Source organism: Zeugodacus cucurbitae, chromosome 3 (assembly GCF_028554725.1).
Source record: "Zeugodacus cucurbitae isolate PBARC_wt_2022May chromosome 3, idZeuCucr1.2, whole genome shotgun sequence".
Classification (NCBI taxonomy): Eukaryota; Metazoa; Arthropoda; class Insecta; order Diptera; family Tephritidae; genus Zeugodacus; species Zeugodacus cucurbitae.
Genome location: NC_071668.1, coordinates 77,293,236 through 77,304,946, shown reverse-complemented (window position 1 = coordinate 77,304,946; position 11,711 = coordinate 77,293,236). Strand labels below are relative to the sequence as shown.

The following is an 11,711-nucleotide window of genomic DNA, read 5'->3' as shown; positions in this document are numbered from 1 at the left end:
TAAACATCAAAAACAGTTTTTTGCAACTTTGTGTTTCTTCAACTACAATTTTCATAGCGTGAGTTCTTGTTGAATTGTAAAAAAGGAAATCCAAATGCTCAAATTATTGATTAACAATCGCACATAAAATTGTAACCCTTCGCCATTAATTGTTTATTACCACAACACTTTTACAAACGGCAATAAAAAACATATCATTTTCATTAATATTTATTGTCTTCTCTGTTTTTGTCCGCACTCGTTCACTGCTGAATTACTCAAATGGCCGGGAATGCGCGACCATTCATAGATTCGTAAAACGTCGATGATATTGCGTGCCAACGGCGGCATTAACAGCGCCAATAACGCGAACATAAGCAACGGCAACAGCAGCAGCAACAACAGCGGCACATCAGCGACCACGACAACGCCAGCAACAGCGACGCCAAAGCTACACTCACCAACGTCACCGAAATCGAAAGCACTGCTATTGGCGCCCTCCTTGGCGGTGGTGCCCGTGGAGAAACCCAAAATCCACACAATCGATGAGAACAGCTACAGCAAGCATAATAACTCTAACACACAGTATAATGTCTACAGCATGGAGCGTCCCACACCATTAACCTATGCCAACAATAACAACAACAGCAGCAGCAGCAAAAACACTAACGGCATTAGTACACCACAATCACCGCACACCATGGCGACCACTTGTGGCTTCAGCCCCAATGTGACGACAAAGAGTTGCCACGTCACCGACGATCGCGATGCCCAAATTAAGAGTATGCAAGGCGAAATCGTCTCACTGAAGGATGTCATAAAGGCACGCGAAGCCGAAATCGCCAAACTTCGCAGGGAAATACACAAATTGAAGGTGAGTAACAGGGGTTTGTGGAGGTCTATATATATACACTCCGATTAGTTTATGTTCTACGTCCATTAAATGTCTGTAGCGTATATTATATAAAGTGGAAAAATGGATCACATTAGGAAAGGCGAGTTCTTGCTTGCTTTCTCCTTTTTGTCGCAAATTTACCACATAGATTTTTAAGATTCAAAAACAGCTTTCAACTTATAGATAAGCGATGGTCCTATTTATACTGCAACAGATTCTCAACTGTTCTCCCCTGAGCTTATTATTACAACCCTTGACTAAAACCGAAGCAACCCGATTTTTTTTTCACACCTCTATAAAACTCTATTACCTATAGAAATATCTTATTGAGGATCTTTAGTGTTTTTAATGAGATAAAACCTACCCCATTAGATCATATCCGTGAATAGATGGTTATCTCTGTCTGGTGATCGCTTGATATGTTACCAGCAGAAAACTGATTCCAGAATTTGAAGTATCTATCTCTCTAGCGATCTCTATCAAGGCTTCGAAGATCAAATATTAAACTACATTGTAGAATACGGAAGATGCTTTGTGTTAATGGTACCAGTACAATAGGATCTAAGCAACCGGAAGGGACTCGGATTTTTATCCAAACACAAACAGTCAACTCGGCAGTATTCTTCAAAATTATTTGGGGAATAATTATTCGCAGAGCATTATTGTTGCTGAGTATGTCGCAAACTTTGCCTTCTCATCTCTGTCATTAGTATGACGTCCCCGTTCTATTCCCATGCAGCTTAATGTCCATAAACCGAGTTAAATATATCGAAATTAGTATAGTCTAGACTCTAGACAAACTTGTGTTGTATAATTACCCACTAAAACAACAACAAATTTAACAAACAAATTAGCCGCGAAGATTTACTACTAGCACAGCAGAATCAAGTTTTCCAATCGAAACCAACAGTAAGCGGTTCGGACCACATACTTCAAGTAATTAATTAAACACAAAACCAAACAAATACGAGAATATTATTTATTATAAACATAAAGAAGAACTAACGCTGATGAGTGTAATAATTACAAGTGTCACTTACCTACTTATACTGTCAAATTTTGAATTTGAATATTTAAACAGCTGTTGTGCTGGCGAAGTGGTGATTATAAAACAATTTCATTGAAGTGTTTCCAAAAAAATGGATAAACAAAACAACAAGAACACCAAAATAATTTACATATATTTTATTAGCTCATCACTAGAGCAGCCACTCGTTATGTACATACATACATACATACATAACAACAATAAATAATTGAATCTGTTTTATGCCCATACGTAAGCGTTTGCTAGTTGTTGTTGCTGCAGCAAGTCACAAGCAGCCAATTTGCAATGAGCGCTCGCGACTCGCGACTCGCTACACGCTCAGTGTAAACACAATTTTATAACTACTTCAGCAATTACTGGGTACTTATGTTGTTGTTGTTGCAATCTTTTTTTTTTGGTTTTTTTGTATTTTTTTTCAACCGATCTTCAGCATTATTAGCATTGCCAACATCGCGCACAGCAAGCAAACATATAACACACTCATCCATTTCACGATTTAGCTGGCGCTTGAGGCTAACGTCTCACCCAGTGAGGCAGCAGCATACCGACTTTATACTGATTTAATCGCCGCATCGCCGTAGCGCCTCAGTGTCTCAGTAAATCAAGCACATCTGTTTTTGCGCCGATTTCGATCGGTCGTATGATGTGACTTCGGCGTTTTTTTGTTCAAGCAAGTTTTTGCTTTTAGTTTTCAATAATGTTTTAGCTAGTGAGTACATGTTCTTTGCTTTTTTGAACATAATAGAAATATGGGTCATGTAGACCATGTTGGACTAACACTTAGGCTCACAATTTGGGTCATACAATCATATTTTCAACGTCACCAGCACTTCAGTTCATAGAACTAACGAAACTTAATGACCAATGTTTCTGACGTCGTCTATCAAACATTTTTTCAGCAGAGTAGTTGAAAGTCAAACTCAAGAATCAGATTTATTAAACCATACGACAAAATCGTCTTTTTTTCTGGGTATTGGACCCAACAATTTTTTTCCAGGAGATTGAGTCAGAAGTAAAAAAAACTTTTCCTCACATTTGAGTTTGCCTCCAAATTCAAAAATTTTGAATTCGATTTTCTCAAATAGGACTATTCAAACAAATTATTATTAAAAACATTTTCCTCGTAATTCGGTCAAGCTTTTACAATGGAAGCTATGATATTTTTTTTTACAAAAACCTTTTTCTTAATTCGAATCTAAATATTTCGATTTTGGAGGCTAACTGAGAACCCTTTTTTTTACTTATAACACAATCTCCCGGAAGAACTTAATTCGGTCCAATACCCAGCCGAGTGTTTTACAATGTTATGAGTTACTTAAAAAATAAATAAATATAAATTCAGTAACAAATTAATGACTGATATTTAAGTACCGCATTATTATTAGTTTTATATAAATATATAATATAATAAATAATAAAAATAATTAACCCAATAAGAATGAGGCCAACCACTTCGCCATAAAAAAATATTTTATTTATATTCATATAACAACAAAACCATAAACTCAATACCAACCCTTTTCTCTAGATAAAGAAAACTGCACCCACAAAATAAATGCTAAACTCTCTTTTACTCCCACTCATAACTTTTGAACCAAATATAACAAATTTCAATTGTTTGATTTAGTGTTAAAAATAAATACAATAAAATCGCACGCTTTTCACTTCAGTGTTTTCGTAATAAAAAATCATGTTTGCTTGTGCTGCAGGAATTCGCCAAAACCTAACAAATTGTTTTCCGTGTAATGAGAAATTAGACAGTCAAATTTTCAAAAAGGTACTGTTATTAAATATGAAGTGTATAATCTTAACATAGAAAATGAGAGTTTGAGCAATAAGTTATCTTAATGGCATTCTAATAAAACTAACCCTCGAAGTGTCACTAGCCACCGCACAATTGAGGATGGCTGTGAAAGCGGAACGTGTCTTTAAGTCAATATTCATGCTGACGATAAGACATTAAAACCATAAAAATTGTATCAACTGCTATATAATAAAATACTTAATTTAGATAGAGCGTAATTTAGACGAAACAGTTTTTTAAAAGCTTAAAATCTACAGAGCTAGTGACAGAGAAAATTAGCGCGATGTGGATAGTTTTACAGAAATATTTTTCAGAGTAATTCTTGAACGGTTCGGAACATTCATAAACTGGTACTTGCTCTGAACAGCTGTCTGTTTTGTGGTGGGGTCTTTACTTGCAATCCTTAGGAATTCTTCCTCTAAAGTAAATGTTATATAATCTGATATTATATATATATAAATATTTATCTCAAATAATTATCATGACAAGCAAAGCACAAGAACGCGCCTAATAAATCATTGCAAATATGGCAGCAAAGTGGCTTTGCTGGATAACACACGACAGCTGGAGTTATGCTGATATGAAAGACAGAATCGACAAGCATTAAAAGATCTCTTTTAATACTTTTAATAACAGTTGTATACTTTTGCATGTGTCTCTGTTGGCATCTGCTTGAAGTTCGCAATCTAAATTTTTGTGGCGCACACTCAGTTCCTTATCTGGGTTAAAATATGAAAAATATTCAGATACAACGCCTAATTAGTCGTTTAAAATGGCACATGTACCCTTAGTCATACGCAATTACATGCAAATATTTATGCGCAGCTTTGAGGCGGAAACACAAATAGCCGATACTTATTTACATATATTTCAGGTGCCGTTAACTTTGAGGGTGTGTTTTCAACTTGTTTACAATTTTACTATTTTGACATAATTTCTGCAGCGTTTTTTTGCCACTTTTTTCGGGGCTAAGGTTAATTATGTGCGAATATGACTAATTTTAGAAATTCTGTAAGACTATTCTGTAAACACTACAGGAGACTAGCTATAACTCAGTAGATATATATTCATCGAGCTGCGTCATCGCAAGACAATTTCGAAATTCCTAAATAATAGAGTACAATAATAATAACAAAAGTCTCTTGTTATGCAAAATATTTTCGACTTTCAAATGTCTCTACAAATAATTTCGAAAATATTATTGAGAACTTGGTAGGTAGATTCTAGAAATATTTAAACTACCGCAAAAAGTATAGCAAATATTTTGATAGTCCGTGCGACACAAATGTCATAAGATATAGAACAGATTTATCATATTTGCAAATTCTTAACACTTTACAACTAACTGCCCAAACAAACAGTAGTATGTATGTGATGCATAGCTCGCGGTGGGTGCAAATTATCAATGCAAATATGATACGAAATGCACACACACGCACACAAAAATAAAATAGGATTTGAAGTGGTAAACAGCGAGTGGCGCTGGCTTAGCGACAATGCAAAGGGAAAATGTAAATTTTGCTGGCTGACATTTGCACTGACACATTGACACTGACGCCGCGGCGATTTGATTTGAATATGTATTGTCATTGTTGTAGCTGTCACTGACGTCAAATGCAACACTGTTTACTGTCACACACACATACACATACATCTACAATTGTTTGTAAGCGCTGACGAGTTATGTAAAGGCAAATTATCCTACATAACAATATACTTGCCGCTGTCATACAAACCGCCTTTGTCGGAATCATTCATGAGCGTTCTTATCATCTGCATTGCTAAGCGCTCAGACTTCACAGCAAGCAAGCAAGTCGCTGATGTTGCCCTTATGATAGTCCGTCGTGTTCGTTCACTTTACTATTTCTGCGCTGCCTCCATTATTTGTAAATTTCGAAATTTGTTATCAGAGCATCGGCGTTGTTTGTGTTTTGTTTGTCGCTTGTTTAAATGTAAACTATTCAATTTAGTTTTTACGATGCTCAAAGCGATGCATTGGAGACCATCAACTAACGTTTGGAGAGTGCAATATCACTTAGGCTTAGGCTGTTGCAGCGCTTGCACTTTCGCTGCATTCACTTGACTGTTCTATAAATAAAATGGATTCTAATAAGAAAAAGTTTGAATTAAATTTAAACTAGTTGAGAACAATGAAAGTAATTGCTAGGTGACAACATAATAGACCATAGGCTCTGAGAGAGTTTTCTAAAATTTATTTAACTATAATTGTTCCTTTTCACGTCATGAGAATCTCACTAACGATAGGTACTGATGAGTCATTTCTAAGTGCTTCAGCCAACAGCACCCAATGCTGTTCTATTTTTCTTTCTCCAAAATTCAAAAAGAAGTGTATTCCTTAACCGTGAAGTTCCCAGATCCTCAAACTGGAATATCCATAATCATTTAAAGTCATATTATATCAACATCTTCTTTGAAAAACCTCTCTGATTTCATCTTACTACCAGTGAACCCCTTCCAAACCACACGATTTTCGATGGGGGGTTAGATCATTAACACTTATGGACCGATTTTATTAAAAATATTCTAGCTGTAGCTATTCTTTCTGAAATTAAGATGAGGAGATCAAAATCGAAGCTACATATATGTATATATTATATCGGGTATATATATATCAGAATTGAAATCATTATCCATAATGACTACAAGTTTCCTCAGTGATTTTAGTCAAACTCAGAAGTGTATGAGCTGACGGAACTCACTCACCAACTGATAGATTTCGACCAAAGTTTTCGACTTCGCGAATTCAATGATTTCGAAATTAGCGACATTTATGACCCGCGGAAAGGATTTTATCAAGTTGATAAGTGAGTTTACTTCGAACGAAAATTGTATTATAGTCAAACTCAAAATTGAATGAGCTGACGGACCTCACTCACCAACGGATAGATTTCGACCAAAGTTTTCGACTTTGCGAATTCAATGATTTCGAAATTAGCGGAAAGCATTTTATCAAGTCGATAAGTGACTTTACTTCGATCGAAAATTTTATTATCGATGACTTCAAATTAATATTTCTGGGTCGAAACGGATTCAGTAATTATGCCCCGTATTGAACAATATAATTAAAGCCCCATGGATTAAACTTCAATAACATATGTAAACTCCACAGAAGTCGAAAGCATTATTTTCTGGGCTTAAAAAGTGCTACAAATTAATATTATTATTTCCAGCAATTACTGACCTGATAAGATAAAAATAACTGCCATTACTATTAAACCATAGCTTTTTTATAAAAAAAATAGTTATAAGCAATATATTCATAAAAAATGCAACGCGTGATCCATGTGAAGACATTACCGCTTGACAAAGCCAACAAGCGCCAAGCAGGCGCACTACACGTAGTTTGAGTGCCACTGTAATAATTCATTTTGATTTGCTCTGATCGTATTTCTGATTTAACGAAGTGTTAATTTGTTATGTCCGTCGCTGTGATTGAAATCATTGAACATTTATAAATGCAAACATATGCACATACAATTTTGTAGACAGGCGTAGGTACATATATAATCGTATATATATATATTCACGACATTTCTATATGTATGAGCCAATGGTATATCATTGAAAGTCGGTTTAATTGAATTTATAAATATAGTTGAAGCATTTTGTATACGCGCAATAAAATTGAAACGCGTGATAAACATTGTGGAAGATGACTCTTTGATATTATTACTTTTTAACGAGAGCAATCTGTTATGTGCAAATTTCGCTGACAGATGTCCAAATAATTGAAAATTGTGTGTGTTTAATTTAACACATTTAACCTCAAAGCTTGTTTATTTTGAACCCCTATCATTTTAATTTAATGATAAACAAATAATAAAAATATGAAATATGAACTACTGTTTAAGAGATTTTAAAAAAGCCATTTTTTTCCTTCACAGAGCGTGCTCCAGCAAACGGCCAATCCGCTACCCATAGCCATCGCGGATCTACCGCCATCGCCAACAACACTCGCGCCCTCGCCCAATAATTTCCTACTCGCCAGTCCGCATCAAATCTGCACAGTCTGCAAGAAGCAGTTCGAGGCAGACGGCAATTCGAATCCGCGCATTGGACAACTCACGCCGGAGAATAGCAACTCAGTTGAGTCGAATAGCAGTGATGCAACTAGCGCCGGTAACACCACTGTAGCCTGTGCACTGGCCAATAATGCCAGCAATGGCGTCAACAATCAGCCGGTGGAGATCGCCTTGGATGCGGCTGCCGCACAAACGGCTACCGAGGCGGCGACCACCGCGCTCACCAGCAACGGGCTGAAGGTGCACCAACAGGCGCCAGTGCTCAAGAAACAGGGTGTCTCCGGTGAGAGTTGTGAGACGTCGATGCAGCAATCGATTAACATACCAATACCGAAATTCGAGAAGGATTTCAGGTGCGTAAAAATGTTTGCTCAATTCTCAATTAGAATTGTGTTTTCAACTTGTTTTATGTCTTTGCAGCTCCAAGCAACTCATCAAAGACGCCATTATGGATAATGATTTCCTCAAGAACATCGATGCGTCTCAAGTGCGCGAGTTGGTAGAATCCATGTATCCACTCTCGATCGCTAAGGGTGAATTTGTGGTGCGCGAGGGTGAGGTAGGCGCGCATCTCTACGTTTCGGCCGAAGGTGAATTCGAGGTGGTCAAAGGTGGCATTGTATTGAGTGTTATGGGTCCCGGCAAAGCCTTCGGCGAGCTTGCCATTCTCTATAATTGCACACGCACTGCATCCATACGCGTCTTGTCGGACTCACGTGTTTGGGTGCTCGATCGGCGGGTCTTCCAACAGATCATGATGCGTACTGGCATACAACGCATTGAAAACAGTGTGAATTTCCTGAAGTCAGTGCCGCTACTAAAGAATCTCAGCATGGAGGTATTGGCGAAAATCGCCGATGTGCTGGAAGTGGTGAGTTACACTACTCGTATATAAAAATATTTTAGTAGAAATAGATAAATTTTTGAAAGATCTTTAAGATGTTTTAGCGATTGAAGATAATTTTCGAATTCGAAAATTCTAATACGTCCTTTCAGTGCATTTTTGATCTGCTTTGAGCTTGTCCAATATTTTATATTGAATTCAACTTTGCAGGAAACTCATGTCTTCAACTATTTATCAGATTATCCTCTAGCTTGCTTTGAAATCCTAGACATTTCTGATGAAAAATTGATTTGATTTTTTAGTTTGACTTGTGCGAATGTCCTTTCGATTAGTTTTTATTGAACAAAAAAATTTTTGTTTGTTTAAATTTCAAAATTATATTAAATGTTGGCAATTTTTGTGGTCCAGCGGTTGAAATTATATTAAATTATTCAAATAACATAAAAAATATATTTTTTCGGAAAAAGTCCTTCACTCACTTGAAATGCATAAGAAAAACGTATTCATTAAAACAAAATTTTATAAAATCCGAATAATGACTTATATAAGCTACAGTACTCAGATCTTATACAAGAAAAGACGCAGCAAACGAAAGAAGGAAGATGTGTCAAAGAAACTCGAGCTAATATGGAGATCGAATAAAAGAATCCGCAATAGTGATGTAATTTAAACTTCTTCAAAAGTTCCTTCAAAACATCTTCGCTCTAACATCGAACTTTCTTTCAATTTAAAATATATTGTTTGTAAACTTGAATATTCATATGAATTACGCATCTTCAACAGGAATTCTATCCAGCCGGTACTTACATCATACGTCAAGGCGCCAGCGGTGACACTTTCTTCCTCATCTCCCAAGGTAGCGTTAAGGTTACACAAAAACTAACGCCCACCTCGGAAGAGAAGGAGATACGTACACTGGAACGTGGCGACTACTTTGGTGAGCAGGCTCTCATCAATGAAGATAAACGGACAGCGAACATTATCGCTATGGCGCCGGGCGTTGAGTGTCTGACGTTGGATCGTGACTCTTTCACACAACTAATTGGTGATTTATGCGAGTTGAAGGAGAAGAATTATGGCGATGAGAATCGTGTGTTGGCCATGAAGTATGCTGAGAAGACGAAGGAGATTTTCGGCGCTAATGTTAAGCAAGGTAATTTGGATGTGAATTTACTTAAGAAAGAGTCCACTATAAGATTCGGCAAGCTTTGTTCAATACAAATGTTTCAGACATCAATATATTAGTATAAAACATCTCATATTGGAAGTAATCTGTTCAAATCTGATCTCAACCACATTAGAAGACAATTGAAAAAACTCATCATTTGTCAATAATTTCTTTACAGAGTTCCCTGACATGAAGCTCACCGATTTAGAGGTTGTCGCCACACTCGGCATTGGCGGTTTCGGACGTGTTGAGCTTGTCAAAGCCTATCGCGAGAACAGCGTTGATACCTTTGCACTCAAATGCCTGAAGAAGAAGCATATTGTCGATACAAAACAGGAAGAGCATGTCTTCAGTGAACGCACTATAATGCTAACCTGCGATTCACCTTTCATTTGTCGTCTGTATCGCACATTCCGTGATGAGAAGTATGTGTACATGCTGCTGGAAGCCTGCATGGGCGGCGAAATTTGGACGATGTTGCGCGATCGCGGCTGTTTCGACGATAACGCAACACAGTTCATCATCGGCTGCGTTTTGCAGGCATTCGAGTATTTGCATGCACGTGGTATTATCTACAGAGATCTCAAGCCAGAGAATCTAATGTTGGACGAGAGAGGTTATGTGAAGTTGGTAAGTATGGGTGGTCAGTCAATTAAAAGGATTTTACTAACACACATTCATTTCGTCTCAGGTGGACTTTGGTTTTGCAAAATATATTGGCAATAGCAGCAAGACCTGGACATTCTGCGGTACACCTGAGTACGTGGCGCCAGAAATTATTCTAAACAAGGGACACGATCGTGCGGTCGACTATTGGGCTCTGGGTATACTCATACATGAGTTGCTCAATGGCACGTAAGTTTCACGAGTCAATTTGTTTTTATTATAAATATTTATTAATTTTTCTAACTACAGTCCGCCCTTTACCGCCACTGATCCCATGAAGACGTACAATATCATTCTGAAAGGTATTGATATGATAGACTTCCCGAAGCACATGTCCAGATCGGCTGTTCAGCTGATTAAGAAACTATGCCGCGATGTGCCAGCTGAACGTTTGGGTTACCAAAAAGGCGGCATACAGAATATCAAAAAGCACAAGTGAGTATGAGTTCCGAAAAGTCAGAGAGGATTCTCGAAAGACTATTTAAAGCAAAGTTTTCGAAATCTTTACTAATTATTTAACCTCTATGTAGATGGTTCCTCGGCTTTGATTGGGACGGTCTCGAACAACAACTGCTTATACCGCCATTTGTGCGCCCCATTGCCCATCCAACGGATACAACTTACTTTGATAAATTCCCCTGTGATCCTGAGGAACCGCTAGATGAATTCTCCGGCTGGGATGCGGATTTCTAAAGGGTTCACAGCAAACGTTTATGGATCAACAATGAGTGCCTTATAGCAGCGGCGCTGCATATTTGCTCAAGTTATACGTATTGGTCACATTCTTACCGTGAAATTTGTCTTAAGTCTTTTTCTTAAAAGCATTTCTTAAACAAAATCGGCTTCATGGACACTAAAGCGTACTTCATATAAAAATAATCTAATGTATTAGTAGTAGTAAGCATCTTGCACAGCTCTATATATAGTAAAGAACTTAGTGATAAAGCAGTAGCTATATGTAATACACACACACATGCACATATGTGTGCCTAAAATGTAACAGTAAAAATAAAATTTTTTTAGCTTTAATTATTAACACTATTTGAATAATATTTGCTCAAGTATTTTGTATGAAAAATTGCAATGAAATTGTGTGCCTTGTTCTATAAGTAAATGAAATTCAATTAATAGCATAGTCTTCAGAGAATCATAACGGTTTTTATAAGTTTTAACCGTTGCTATTTTATCATACTCTCATCAAAATTTGTTATATAATATATTTGTCTATATATACTAAATCATAATAAATGTGAGTGTTTACTAA

At 36.9% G+C, this 11,711-nt stretch overlaps 1 protein-coding gene across 1 annotated transcript in view; it reads left to right on the top strand.

The window, feature by feature from the left end:
* Positions 1-11,711, top strand: part of LOC105211438 (cGMP-dependent protein kinase, isozyme 1) — a 13,524-nt gene extending 1,813 nt beyond the window's left edge. Inside the window, exons 2-9 of the mRNA XM_011182847.3 lie at positions 290-853; positions 7,632-8,122; positions 8,190-8,640; positions 9,397-9,766; positions 9,960-10,411; positions 10,473-10,636; positions 10,697-10,882; positions 10,978-11,711. Of these exons, the coding sequence (XP_011181149.2) occupies positions 290-853; positions 7,632-8,122; positions 8,190-8,640; positions 9,397-9,766; positions 9,960-10,411; positions 10,473-10,636; positions 10,697-10,882; positions 10,978-11,140 (2,841 nt within the window). The 3' untranslated portion in view covers positions 11,141-11,711. The remainder of the gene's footprint in view (positions 1-289; positions 854-7,631; positions 8,123-8,189; positions 8,641-9,396; positions 9,767-9,959; positions 10,412-10,472; positions 10,637-10,696; positions 10,883-10,977) is intronic.